Source organism: Oncorhynchus masou, unplaced genomic scaffold (genome assembly GCF_036934945.1).
Source record: "Oncorhynchus masou masou isolate Uvic2021 unplaced genomic scaffold, UVic_Omas_1.1 unplaced_scaffold_3258, whole genome shotgun sequence".
NCBI lineage: Eukaryota > Metazoa > Chordata > Actinopteri > Salmoniformes > Salmonidae > Oncorhynchus > Oncorhynchus masou.
In genome coordinates this window covers 1-14809 of record NW_027016679.1, presented here as the reverse complement: position 1 = coordinate 14809, position 14809 = coordinate 1, and the positions used below count along the sequence as shown (strand labels likewise).

The window sequence follows — 14809 nt, the reverse complement described above, 5'->3', positions numbered from 1 at the left end:
GAAACATGGTACCAACACTTTACATGTTTCATTTATATTTTATTCAGTATACATTGCATTTGGAAAGTATTCAGACCCCTGGACATTAACACATTTTGTTACATTACAGCCTTATTCTAATATATATTACATTGTTTTTCCCCCTCATCAATCTACCCAATACCACATAGCACCACATAGCACCAGGTTTTTAGAAATTTGCGCAAATATATTACAAATGAAAAATGGAAATATTACATTTACATAAGTATTTCAGACCCATAACTTAGTACTTTGTTGAAGCACCTTTTGCAGCAATTACAACCTTGAGTCTTCTTGGGTATGACGCTACAAGCTTGGCACACCTGTATTTGGGGAGTTTCTCCCATTCTTCTCTGCAGATCCTCTCAAGCTCTGTCAGGTTGAATGGGGAGCGTCGCTGCACAGTTATTTTCAGGTCTCTCCAGAGATGTTTGATCAAGTTCAAGTCCGGGTTCTGGCTGGGCCACTCAAGGACATTCAGACACTTGTCCCAAATCCTCCCCTGCATTGTCTTGGCTGTGTGCTTAGGGTCCATGTCTTGTTGGAAGGTGAACCTTCGTCGCAGTCTGAGGTCCTGAGTGTACTGGAGCAGGTTTTCATCAAGGATCTCTCTGTACTTTGCTCCGTTCATCTTTACCTCGATCCTGACTAGTCTCCCAGTCCCTGCCGCTGAAAAACATTCCCACAGCATGATGCTGCCACCACCATGCTTCACCATAGGGATGGTGCCAGGTATCCTCCAGACGTGAAGCTTGGCATTCAGGCGAAAGAGTTCAATCTTGGTTTCATCAGACCAGATAATATTTGTTCTCGTGTTCTGAGAGACTTTAGGTGACTTTTGGCAAACTCCAAGCGGACTATCATGTGTCTTTTACTGGGGAGTGGCTTCCATCAAGGCCCTTCTCCCCCGATTGCTCATTTTGGCTGGGTGGCCAGCTCTAGGAAGTCTTGGTGGTTCTAAACTTCTTCCATTTAAGAATGATGGAGGCCACTGTGTACTTTGGCCCTTTCAATGCTGCAGAAATGTGTTGGTACCCTTCCCCACATCTGTGCCACAAAATAAACCTGTCTCAGAGCTCGAAGGACAATTTCTGGCTTGGTTTTTGCTCTGACTTGCACTGTCAACTGTGGGACCTTATATAGAGAGGTGTGTGCCTTTCCCAATCATGTCCATCAATTGAATTTACCACAGGTAGACTCCAATGAAGTTGTAGAAACATCTCAAGGATGATTAATGGAAACAGGATGCACCTTTTATTTTATTATATTTTTTGCAAAAAATTCTAAAAACCTGTTCTTGCTTTGTCCATATGGGGTATTGTGTGTAGAGTGATGAAGGGAAAAAATATATAATCAATTTTAAAATGTCTGAATAGTTTCTGAATGCACTGTATATATTCATGTCCAGCCTGCAGGGGCTTATCTAATATGGATTCCGTAACGACGTATTAACTGTGTTTGCATTCATAGGTAATTTGACATCTTAAATAAACCCAGTAGCAGGGCTATGCAAAATATCTGCCCCGTGTGAGGCTCGAACTCACGACCTTCAGATTATGAGACTGACGCGCTGCCTACTGCGCCAACGAGGCTCGAACAGGCCAATGTACCTTCCCCTTATAAAGTGGGAATTTAAAATATTTCGGACAGTTTTATTTTCCAAGGTGGGCAAATCAGTCATTTTGAGTTACACGCCTTAACATTGCTGTCCGGGGTCATTGAGAGGTTCCTAACCTTAACCATAACACTGACGTAACCATTTTAAATGTAAACTTTAATGGGTACTGTAGGGTCCCGGCAGTGGTGTAAAGTACTTAAGTAAAACTACCTTAAAGTACTACTTAGGCAGTTTTTTGGGGGTATCTCTACTTTTCTATTCTTGTTTTTGCCAACTTTGACTTTTACTTCACCACATTCTTAAAGAAAATAATGTACTTTTTACTCCTTACATTTTCCCTGGAACCCAAAAGTACTGGTTACATTTTGACAGGAAAATGGTCAAATTCACACACTTATCAAGAGAACATCTCTGGTCATCCTTACTGCCTCTGATCTGGAGGACTCACTAAACACAAATGTTTCATTTGTAAATGGTGTCTGAGTGTTGCAGTGTGTCCCTGGCTATCCGTAAATTTAAAAAACAAGAAAACCTGTGCCTTCTGGTTTGCTTAATATAAGGAATTTGAAATGGTTTATACTTATACTTTTACTGTTGATACTTAAGTACATTTTAGCAATTCCATTTACTTTTAATACTTAAGTACATTTAAAACCAAATACTTTTAGACCTTAACTCAAGTAGTAATTTAATGGGTGGCTATCATTTTTACTTGAGTAATTTTCTATTACAGTATCTTTACTTTTACTGTGACAATTAGGCACTTATTCCACCCCTGGTTCCTGGATAGCACGGACGTTAACGGTGCCCTTATATTACAATGCAATTATTCCTGTAAGTACAGGGTTAGACAAGGGTTAAGGAGGATTAGACTGAACAGTACGAAAAAGTATGAAAATGTATGCACTTACTATATCGTAAGTCGCTCTGGATAGGAGTGTCTACATTTGTCTGCTAAATTACTAAAATGTTAAATGAACATAGATTGACACATAGCAGAATAAATAGCTAAATAAATAAGATTCAATAAATATACTTCTTTATGGAATAGCTAAGCCAATTTCATGTGAGAATGCCGCTTCAGTGGTCCAAGAATACAAAGTAAGCTTACTGATACTGTACATTCATCAGTCAACCAATACAGTCTCTACTAAATGTTCCATGTTCCTATTTAGTTGCCTAGAGTCTGGGCCTGAGAGTAATACACATAGATAAGAAGAGGAGAAACTGAATCAAAGGTATATTCTTTAGTGGGATCAGACCAGGTAACAATACTTTTTTTCTTGGTGTCAATAAACTACATATTTGGTTTAAGTTACAGTAGTCCTTTGCCCTTATCAATGGGGCAAAGCCACTTCACTGACCTTGAGAAGAGAAGTGTGTATTTTGGCAGGTGGTGTGGGATGAAAAGCTGGTGTTTCTGTGATAAGAAAAACGCTTCTCCATGTGCCACGTTGTCACAATCACACAGACAGCAAACTGAGCAACAAGTCATACATTGTGTGAGCAGAACCAGCAAGGTGTAGTATCATCGGTGAATCTAACTATGTCTGGACTCAATGTCTCCCTTGCTTACTTTCTCGCTGTTGTGGTGTTTGGAGCAGCCTTTGGAAGCCTTTTCAGAAAATGGCCTCGTTTGAGTGTTGCAGCAGAGTTTCCGGCCTCGTATGTGCTGGTGGCATGCTGGCTGGAGGTGCAGACCATTAAAGAGGTGGGCGAGTGGGCAGGAGGACTGGGTCCGGACGTGACTCTAACCATACTGTTTTTAGTGCTGCTTACCCATGGTGTGATCTGTGCCGGAGCCACTGGAAACCCCTCCCTGACTCTGATGAATTTCCTGCTGCTGGAGACCCCTACTCTGCACACTCTGCTGGCTCTGGCTGCTCAGTTCCTGGGGGCACACCTGGCTCTGCTTGGGGCTGGCTACTACTGGGCCCTGGAGCTTAACGACATGCACATGATCAAGAACCTGATGTCAAGGGAGTGCAGCACAGCCCTGCGTGTCTCCCTGGTGCAGGGGGTCTTTTCTGAGTGTGTGTGTGCATTCATCTTTTATCTGATATACCTCAGCCTGAAACGTCGCTCTGCGCTGATTCGGGTTCCTCTTGTTGCAGCTGTGCTCACCTTCTTCTCCCATTCAGGTAAGTAGCCCATCATGACAATCATGCCTCTAACTTAGATTTCAGTAAAGAGATCATCATTAAAGTTGCATAGGCCTATATGCTGTTTTCTTTATGTTATATCTGTGCATCAGAAAAAAAATCTGTTTTTGCAGATGATCGCTGCATTAATAAGTTCATGATCGGAGAACTCATCTTCTTTGTATTTCAGCCAGTGATTATACCATGGCTTTCCTGAACCCCTCCCTGGCCTATGGCCTTACCTTCTACTGTCCCGGGTTCACCTTTACGGAGTACTCAGTGGTCTACTGGCTTGGGCCCATTTTTGGTAAGTCAAACAACATTTTTGTTACATACAAACACCTGATAAAAAAAGGCTTTATCCTTGACAATGAGGCATAATTGCTTATCAAGCTGGTAATACAGATATCCTCTTTTCAGGAATGACGCTTGCCCTTCTCCTGTACATGGGCCACATTCCCAGGATTTTTACCAAGAACCTGCTGTATTCCCAGAAAACCCACTTCCGGGTGCCAAAGGGGGAGGGAGATAAAAAAAAGTGAAAGAATATATAAATCATCCACCTCAGCTGATGCAATAACGGACCTAGAATGCATTAGGAATGCAATGCTCAATTTTGTTCTTATTGGGATGTTTCATTATGCACTGAGCACTATATTCAACAGCTGATTCTCTCCTTAGGTTAAACTGACAAAAAGGGGTGGGCTATAGAATAATAAGATCTGTACATGTATGATACAATTTTATATCTCATGTACAACCTGTGTTCTTTCAGAAGTAATACATCAATTGAAAATAACTATTTTAAATAAACATGTGTATTAAACATTTAACATTGGTTGTAACATTGTTAACAAGTTGAGGTATACACAAAACTCAATCCATATATATATTTTTTGCATTTTTACCAACCTCAACCAATTACAACTATAATCCATTACCGAAATACCACTGATGTAATGCTAATAGGTTGACACCAGCAAAAAAACACAGCAAAAAAAGAAAATATGCTCATATTAAAAATGTAAAAAATGAAATTGTTGTAAATATGTGTCAATACCACACAAAGAGGCTATGTCCAGTTGTGACTAGGCTACTGAGGCCACAGGGCTCAGGTTTAGGGCTTTGATGGAGACACCTGGTGCTGGGTAGAGGAAGGCCCTGTAGAGGATTTCTGAGATACGGGTCCATCAGCTTTCTCCTTCTGCAACTCTTTAGTGGAGTGACCTTGTTCTGCAAAACAAAAAGGACAAATGTTAAACAGCATGGCCTTCCTCTGTGATGGATGAAAAGTGGCATAAAGAAAAAGCTAACTTTTGAGATGAAAATGTAACAAATGTGAGGCTGAATTTTAATACACCTGCGTTGGAAATAATAAATGTATTATCTTTCCCCACATAGACAACATGCAATTTATACCAGTGCCATGCGTACAAGACTATCTGCGGAAATCAAAGAAGGCATGTGACACGCAGTCCGACTACTCAAAACTCTTAATTCACCTATGCATGACGGTCCTTAGTTGTCCCGCGCCTCACTAATATGAACCATAACTGTAATGTAGTGGAGTTGTCTCAGGGTAACCTCACCTGGCTGTGATTGGTTCTCCAGCTGGGCCTCAGACTGGTCCACCCACAGGCGATGCTTCGGATTGTTAAGGAACCTCTTGCTCTGTCCACAGCTGAGACACTGCAGCACAGTCATGCGGTTTCTGTACTTAATCCCTGAAGAGAATAAAGCATGGGTTACATGTAATGACCAGGACTCTCACTCAGTACTTTAAAAATCTCATCATGAGATATAAATGTCTCCAACTGCTAGGTACAACCAGAACTCTGTTTTCATCTGTGTTTGTATTGAGAAGGACTAGAACGACAAAATAGCTTGCAACAATGTGTTGGCTTTGATTAGGTGGCTGATGAGCCATCTATTTAGTTATATACTTACTTCTCTGTCTGGCTGTGGCAGTTACTCCTGGGACCAGCAAAGAGCAGCACTTCTTACATAATGTTCTTTTCACTGAGGGGTCTCTATAAAGATGTCAATAACATTCTAGTCATGCCCTAGTTGTCATCATTTTAGCAGACATGTTTCAAACTGACAATTTCTGTCATGTATTCTTAACGTGACATGAAAGTTGCAACCTTTATTGATGCTAATGTAAGCACATTTTTTCTTACAAGAGTTTTTACGATATTGTTATAGTCTACTCACTGTCTCAGCACCAAACGTTTTGCAATGGTCTTCTGAGTGAAGCAGTAAAAACGAGCCAATTCCACATTCTCAGGGGTTTGAGACAAAACACAGTGTGCAGCCTTCAAGAAATCAATATCACATGAAACCACGATCTGTGCAAATCAGTTAGCAAAATATAAAGTACTAGAAATCAATAAAACGTACCTGATATAGAAAGTTTAGTCTTTGATAGGCTTCCTTGTCTTTCAAGTTTGCTGCCATTACATAGATGTGGATTGCTATGCTAAATTAGCCTGCTAACTTCTAACTATGTAGGCTACCAGGGAGCCAGGGTGTTTTTACTGTCTTGTGGATTTTATGTGGCAGTTGACAACCAACTTTATGGTGCATTACCGCCACCAACTGGACTGGAGTGTGCACCAGAAACAGGGAAGGACTAAATCCTACCTAATATTCTCGTCTCCCTAAGGAAACAAAATACATAATTAAATACTACATCTCCTGAAGATTTCCCCAGCAGTTCACTTAACAGTGGCTCTTCAACCCCATTACACCTTAAATATAATAACATTCTCTCCCTTTCCCTCCCATATTGCTGAAATATAACATGTTCCACTGTCTCCATCTCCTCTTGAAAATGATCACACCTCCCAATATGATGTTTTCCTACCAATTTCAATGTACTATGGAGTCTTGTGACCCAGTCTCAGCCTTGTGATTATACTTTCCCCCCTTCTATCTCGACCTGAGGACCTCCCTGCCCACCACCTTTCCTGAGTCTTATACAGGTGTCTTCCCTTTCCCACTCTTTTCCACAACTCTTGCCCTTATTTTTTAGACACTGTTTTTATTAACCACTTGGCTTCTTCTTTACTGATTGACAATTCCTTCTCAACATTAGGATGTTTAAAATCCTGCTTGGCGAGAACACCCATTTCTTCATTGCCCTCTACTCCCACATGAGCTGGTGCGTAGAGGAACATGACAAATATGTCTCACCCTATAAAACCTCATACAATAGATAGTTTTCTCTGAGACACACATTCATTTAAGCTCATCAGTGCTGCACAAGAGTCAGAGCAGATAACTACCCTGTCTGGCCTCACCTCCTCCACCCACTCTGCAGTCCAGAGTATGGCCAGCAACACCCTTGCGTAAACCAAGAAATTATCCGTTGCTCTTTTTGTCACTGCCACCTTAAACTAAGGAACGCTAAAAGCTGCACCTGTCCTCGCTGTTTAAGGGTCCTTAGATCCATCAGTGAATATATTCAAGAAAGCATAGTACTGTGTTCTTAAATGTTCACTTACAACTTAATATACTTTTTCCTCAACAGTTCTTACCCTCTCAAGCATCCCTAAAACTATACTAAATATATTTATATCACCAATTAATTGATTAAAACACATAGTTTTGCAAAGAAGGTACATAATAGCTTCAAGAGCGCTCTGGTGCAGCACCGGAGGACAACTGGTTTCCTTCCTCCTCTGGGTATATTGACTTCAATACAAAATCGAGGAGGCTTCCAGAGGATGTCCTCCAACCTATCAGACCTTTCAGAGCTCTTGCAGCATGTACTGATTCCACCCAATCAAAAGATCAGAGAATGAATCTAGTACTGAAAGCATAAGCTACAGCTAGCTAGCACAGCAGTGCATAAAATGTGGTGAGTATAGTTGACTCAAAAAGAGAGAATGACAATAATTGAACTTTTTTTTTTAAAGTTCAGGAGAAGCAAGAAAGAGCTAGCTATATTTAGTTGTTTTTTTCCACTTTCACTTAGCGAATGCAACTAGCTAGTTTAACCTACTCAAACACCCGGCTCAAACAGAGGAATGCTATGTTAGCTAGTGTAACGGCCATTGGTGGAAGAAGGTGAGGACCAAAATGCACCGTGGTAAGTGTTCATCATTATTTTTAATAAACTGAACACTTATAAAAAAATAAAATAAAAACTCCATCAGTTGCAAACCACACTAAACAGAAAATAACTACCCACACCACACAGGTGGGGAAAGGCTACCTAAGTATGGTTCTCAATCAGAGACAATGATAGACAGCTGCCTCTAATTGAGAACCACACCCGCCAAACAACACAGAACTCAAAAGCATAGAAAGTGAACATAGAATGCCCACCCTAGTCACACCCTGGCCTAACCAAAATAGAGAATAAAAACCTCTCTATGGCCATGGCGTGGCAGCTAGCTGCTTATGGCTATCCAACACTGGAACTCTTCCAAGTTAAGGTAAGCGTTTGGTTAAATTAATTTATTGCCACTTGTCTATTTATGGAAAAATTGCCCTGATTAACTCCTTAGTCATATCTCAGTTTACTCACTTTTTATGGTGCTGCCTACTCCTGATGATTTGTTTTTCAAATCATACGAGCCAAAAATGTTTTGCTTTATCTGGGACACTAAACCAGACAAAATAAAACAAGCCTCTCTATATAATGAATATGAATTGGGTATGTTGAGATTATTAAATATAAAAGCACTAAACCTCTCTCTAAAAGCGAAACTCATTCAAAAGTTTTATTTGAACCCTAAATGGTTCTCAAGTAGATTAATAAGAAAAGCTCATTCATTGTTTAAAAATGGCAATCTGCACAAAGGCAAAAAGGCCATGTCTCATTTTCGATTAATTGAAGATGATACTTTTTTCAAAGTATCTGTCTTTTTCAAACAAGCGTTGCAGAGCTGGCTACAATTTTCAATTTCATCCCCCTGAAAAATAGAACAAACATTACAGCTGAACTCAAATGTGCAGGTTGATAAAATACCTGTATTTCTGGGAAAGATGTTCAAAAAGGGTATTTTGTTCTTAAATTACATTGTAACTCTACCATTACAATTGATGTCCTTCATGGAGTTATCAGAATTGTACGGGAAGGTCTGCTCAATCCAAGAGTACAGCCAATCGATTACAGCATTGCCCCAAAAATAGAGGAGGCGGGTGGTAGCGGGAGGAGGTAGGGAAATGGTCTGTCTGCCCAATATAAAGGATCAAAACTGGCGGAGGAATAATAATCGCATAATTAGGAAAGTATACTAGTTTAATTTGAGGACCAGGATGTTGACAACAGTGCCATACAGCAAAATAGTTGGGAAGAGATTTTTGATGTACCGATTCCATGATGCAGGCTGTATGAGTTGATATATAAAACACAAGATTCAAGACTTAATGCTTTTCAGCTAAAATTATTATATAGACTTCTTGCCACCAACAAATGTTTAATATTTGGGCCATAAAATCATTGAAGTTTTGCAGATTGTGTTGTGAGGATACAGAATCAATAGACCATTTATGTTGGTATTGCCCTCAGGTAGCCTGTTTCTGGTCTCAGGTTCAGGAATGGCTGAAAATGCATAGCGTTGATCTAAAATTTACCCTAGAAATAGTACTGTTAGGAGATCTGGAGAGACCGGGTCCCTCAATTACTAATATACTAATACTCTTAGTGAAAGTATTTATCTTCAACACGCAATCTGTAGATTATTCGATTAGATAGATTGAAATTGTATGTTAAACATCATAGCATAGTTGAAAGATGTATGTTGCGTAGAAACACGAAGTGGGTGGCCAGCAGAGATAGATGGGACGGGCTGAGGTAAGCTGAGGATTGGTCTGTGGAATTGGAGACAAGTGGGAGTGGAGTTGCTGTGTGATGGAGAGAATGATGGTCAAAAGATAAAGGGGGAAAAAAAGTCAAACATAATAAAAGTACATTTGAATGACACTAAGTGGCAGCGTTTTTACAACTAATGCCGGTTTGCATGAGGTTGATGCTGTGCAGGTGTTTGTACACATGCATATACACACACTCATTCAAATGAACACCTACAAGAACACACACATGCATGTACACATACAAATGTCACCAGATCAAAGTGGGTTCAGGAAAGGCAGGGGAATGATGGATCCTGCACTGTGCCTTGAGTCAGTCATACGGAAGGCACAGGCAAATAAAGAGGTGGTGGTAGCTGTTTTTTGTAGCGAAGTGTAGTGAAGGCCTAGTTGTCAATGGGAAGAAAATATTGAATGTGATGTGTTGCCTGTCAGGAATGGAGTGGGAGCAGATAGAAGGGGTGTTAAAAATGCTATATATAGAGCTGTCAAGGTCATCACTGGATTATGGAAGTGTAGCGTCTCTACCAGCAGCTCAGACATCTTTTAAAAAAAATAGATGTAATCCAGTCCCAGGCCCTAAGAATGTGTTGTGGAGCACTTGAGGCATGTAGAGTTGGGAAAGATGCCGTTGAAGTTAAGATGACACCAGCTAACCATGACATACATATTGGGTAAATCTACAAGGACATAAGGTTACACATCCTACACAAAAATGTACCCCTAAAGCAGTGGCAGTCTGTGACCTTGTTTTTTAGGAGCATGGCCTTAATTCTATAACAGCATATTGGATGACTGTCATTCATACCCAGCTCAAAGTAACATTGAAAGGTTTAGGCTACCTCATGATACTCGAATTGTCCCCATACCCATCATGAGGTTGCTACAACCTAGCCTATGAATGAAAGTTTACAACATACTATAGGAGTGTAACAGTATAACTTTAGTCTGTCCCCTTGCCCATACCCGGGCTCAAAACAGGGACCCTCTGCACACATCAACAGTCACCCTCGAAGCATCGTTACCCATCGCTCCACAAAAGCCACTGCTCTTGCAGAGCAAGGGGAACCACTACTTCAAGGTGTCAGAGTGAGTGACGTCACCGATTGAAACGCTATTAGCGCGCACCACCGCTAACTAGCTAGCCATTTCACATCGGTTACAGGAGCACAGGTCGAGAGAGACATTTGAGTACTCAAGGTAAAAGACGGTGATACATTCGATACTGCCTTACACACTCTTTCATACGTCTAGCTGATCTAGGGTGTAATCATTAGTCCAACAGTTGCAAACAAGAGTTTCTATTGGAAAATATTCAGGTATGTTTATCCCAGTTTTAATATCACATGCACAAGTACAGTGAAATGCCTTTCTTGCAAACTCCAAAACCAACAATGCAATAATCAATAACAATGTATTACTATATAAAAACATGAGGCACGACACGTCCAGGTCCTCCCTGTAGGCTGACTCATCGTCACTGGTGATCAGGCCTACCACCGTCCTGTCCTCAGCAAACTTGATGATGGTGTTGGAGTCGTACGTGGCCACGCAGTCGTGGGTAAACAGGGAGAATAGGATGAGACTAAGCACACACCCCTGTGGGTCAGCGTGGCGGAGGTGATGCTGTCTATCCTCACCACCAGGGGTCGGCCCTTCAGGAAGTCCAGGATCCAGTTGCAGAGAGAGGTGTTCAGCCCCAGAGTCCTAAGCGTGGTGATGTTTAAGAAACATTTTTCAACCGAATTGGCAGAATGTATACACCCCTGATCACACTCAAACACAGTTTTTATTTTATTTTATTTTTATTTCACCTTTATTTAACCAGGTAGGCTAGTTGATAACAAGTTCTCATTTACAACTGCGACCTGGCCAAGATAAAGCATAGCAGTGTGAACAGACAACACAGAGTTACACATGGAGTAAACAATTAACAAGTCAATAACACAGTAGAAAAAAAAGGGGGAGTCTATATACAATGTGTGCAAAAGGCATGAGGAGGTAGGCGAATAATTACAATATTGCAGATTAACACTGGATTGATAAATGATCATGTACAGGTAGAGATATTGGTGTGCAAAAGAGCAGAAAAGTAAATAAATAAAAACTGTGGGGATGAGGTAGGTGAAAATGGGTGGGCTATTTACCAATAGATTATGTACAGCTGCAGCGATCGGTTAGTTGCTCAGATAGCTGATGTTTGAAGTTGGTGAGGGAGATAAAGGTCTCCAACTTCAGCGATTTTTGCAATTCGTTCCAGTCACAGGCAGCAGAGTACTGGAACGAAAGGCGGCCGAATGAGGTGTTGGCTTTAGGGATGATCAGTGAGATACACCTGCTGGAGCGCGTGCTACGGATGAGTGTTGCCATCGTGACCAGTGAACTGAGATAAGGCGGAGCTTTACCTAGCATGGCCTTGTAGACGACCTGGAGCCAGTGGGTCTTGCGATGAATATGTAGCGAGGGCCAGCCGACTAGAGCATACAAGTCGCAGTGGTGGGTAGTATAAGGTGCTTTAGTGACAAAACGGATGGCACTGTGATAAACTGCATCCAGTTTGCTGAGAAGAGTGTTGGAAGCAATTTTGTAGATGACATCGCCGAAGTCGAGGATCGGTAGGATAGTCAGTTTTACTAGGGTAAACTTGGCAGCGTGAGTGAAGGAGGCTTTGTTACGGAATAGAAAGCCAACTCTTGATTTGATTTTCGATTGGAGATGTTTGATATGGGTCTGGAAGGAGAGTTTGCAGTCTAGCCAGACACCTAGGTACTTATAGGCGTCCACATATTCAAGGTCGGAACCATCCAGTGTGGTGATGCTAGTCGGGCATGCGGGTGCAGGCAGCGATCGGTTGAAAAGCATGCATTTGGTTTTACTAGCGTTTAAGAGCAGTTGGAGGCCACGGAAGGAGTGTTGTATGGCATTGAAACTTGTTTGGAGGTTAGATAGCACAGTGTCCAATGACGGGCCGAAAGTATATAGAATGGTGTCGTCTGCGTAGAGGTGGATCAGGGAATCGCCCGCATTAAAGAGCAACATCATTGATATATACAGAGAAAAGTGTCGGCCCGAGAATTGAACCCTGTGGCACCCCCATAGAGACTGCCAGAGGACCGGACAGCATGCCCTCCGATTTGACACACTGAACTCTGTCTGCAAAGTAATTGGTGAACCAGGCAAGGCAGTCATCCGAAAAACCGAGGCTACTGAGTCTGCCGATAAGAATATGGTGATTGACAGAGTCGAAAGCCTTGGCAAAGTCGATGAAGACGGCTGCACAGTACTGTCTTTTATCGATGGCAGTTATGATGTCGTTTAGTACCTTGAGTGTGGCTGAGGTGCACCCGTGACCGGCTCGGAAACCAGATTGCATAGCGGAGAAGGTACGGTGGGATTCGAGATGGTCAGTGACCTGTTTGTTGACTTGGCTTTCGAAGACCTTAGATAGGCAAGGCAGAATGGATATAGGTCTGTAACAGTTTGGGACCAGGGTGTCACCCCCTTTGAATAGGGGGATGACTGCGGCAGCTTTCCAATCCTTGGGGATCTCAGACGATATGAAAGAGAGGTTGAACAGGCTGGTAATAGGGGTTGCGACAATGGCGGCGGATAGTTTCAGAAATAGAGGGTCCAGATTGTCAAGCCCAGCTGATTTATACGGGTCCAGGTTTTGCAGCTCTTTCAGAACATCTGCTATCTGGATTTGGGTAAAGGAGAGCCTGGAGAGGCTTGGGCGAGGAGCTGCGGGGGGGCCGGAGCTGTTGGTCGAGGTTGGAGTAGCCAGGCGGAAGGCATGGCCAGCCGTTGAGAAATGCTTGTTGAAGTTTTCAATAATCATGGATTTGTCGGTGGTGACCGTGTTCCCTAGCCTCAGTGCAGTGGGCAGCTGGGAGGAGGTGCTCTTGTTCTCCATGGACTTCACAGTGTCCCAGAACTTTTGGAGTTGGAGCTACAGGATGCAAACTTCTGCCTGAAGAAGCTGGCCTTAGCTTTCCTGACTGACTGCGTGTATTGGTTCCTGACTTCCCTGAACAGTTGCATATCGCGGGGACTGTTCGATGCTATTGCAGTCCGCCACAGGATGTTTTTGTGCTGGTCGAGGGCAGTCAGGTCTGGAGTGAACCAAGGGCTGTATCTGTTCTTAGTTCTGCATTTTTTTGAACGGAGCATGCTTATCTAAAATGGTGAGGAAGTTACTCTTAAAGAATGACCAGGCATCCTCAACTGACGGGATGAGGTCAATGTCCTTCCAGGGTACCCGGGCCAGGTCGATTAGAAAGGCCTGCTCACAGAAGTGTTTTAGGGAGCGTTTGACAGTGATGAGGGGTGGTCGTTTGACTGCGGCACCGTAGCGGATACAGGCAATGAGGCAGTTCACTTCCATAGCAGCCATATAGCAGCCATATACAAACATGATCATTTTGCTCATTGTAGAATTCCTTCTCGCATCTATGTGCTCTCCGCCTTTCCCTTCAGTACACAACACATCAGCAGTATGTGACCAGGCAAAAAAACCTTTCCAAGCCAAACCTTCATATCATAATCTCTAACTACTACACACAGCCTACCTACATCGTCGTAGCTAGACGAAGTAACACGTTAGTAAACCCGCTACAATCATGGCAGCTAAGCCAACTGCTTAGGAATCCTTGTGAATGCTTGTGAGTAAGTATTAGCAAGGTTGCCACTTGTTGTTTGCCGACTGAAATTCAACTTCAGTTCATGAAAATAAATAGCTAGCCATCTACTATAAATCGCAGATTGCATAGCAGTCAGGCGTCTTTGTCTTCGTCTTGTCGTGTCCCGTGTATATATCTTATTTCTTTGCATATATTTTTTTATATTTTCTTAACCTCAACTTTAACCTACTCTCCTACAACCCGCCTCACCCAATGTGAAAGTAAAAAAAATAGCAGATCCATACCACACAAGGATTCCTAAATCATTGCTAAGAATAATGAAAATGACTGCAGTTTCTACTAGAGGTCGACCGATTATGATTTTTCAACGCCGATACCGATACCGATTATTGGAGGACCAAAAAAGGCCAATACCGATTAATCGGACTATTTATTTATTTATTTGTAATAATGACAATGACAACAATACTGAATGAACACTTATTTTAACTGAATATAATACATCAATAAAATCCATTTAGCCTCGAAAAAATAATGAAACATGTTAAATTTGGTTTAAATAATGC

At 41.9% G+C, this 14809-nt stretch overlaps 2 protein-coding genes and 1 non-coding gene across 3 annotated transcripts; 1 reads left to right on the top strand and 2 right to left on the bottom strand.

Moving 5' to 3' along the window:
* Positions 1 to 1540: 1540 nt before the first annotated feature.
* On the bottom strand, positions 1541 to 1613 carry trnam-cau (transfer RNA methionine (anticodon CAU)). Its single transcript has one exon. It is a non-coding gene; the product is annotated as a tRNA-Met (tRNA).
* A 1505-nt stretch (positions 1614 to 3118) lies between these two features.
* Positions 3119 to 4442, top strand: aqp12 (aquaporin 12). The gene is made up of 3 exons (XM_064964908.1): positions 3119 to 3780; positions 3971 to 4087; positions 4201 to 4442. The coding sequence occupies exons 1-3, from the start codon at positions 3186 to 3188 to the stop codon at positions 4320 to 4322; spliced, it is 834 nt and encodes a 277-aa protein (XP_064820980.1). The 5' UTR covers positions 3119 to 3185; the 3' UTR covers positions 4323 to 4442.
* Positions 4443 to 4655: 213 nt separating this feature from the next.
* Positions 4656 to 6334, bottom strand: LOC135539024 (ribonuclease P protein subunit p21-like). The gene is made up of 5 exons (XM_064964909.1): positions 6181 to 6334; positions 5995 to 6095; positions 5728 to 5810; positions 5370 to 5504; positions 4656 to 5013 (listed from the first exon to the last, which is right to left on the bottom strand). The coding sequence occupies exons 1-5, from the start codon at positions 6235 to 6237 to the stop codon at positions 4898 to 4900; spliced, it is 492 nt and encodes a 163-aa protein (XP_064820981.1). The 5' UTR covers positions 6238 to 6334; the 3' UTR covers positions 4656 to 4897.
* Between the last annotated feature and the right edge of the window lie 8475 nt (positions 6335 to 14809).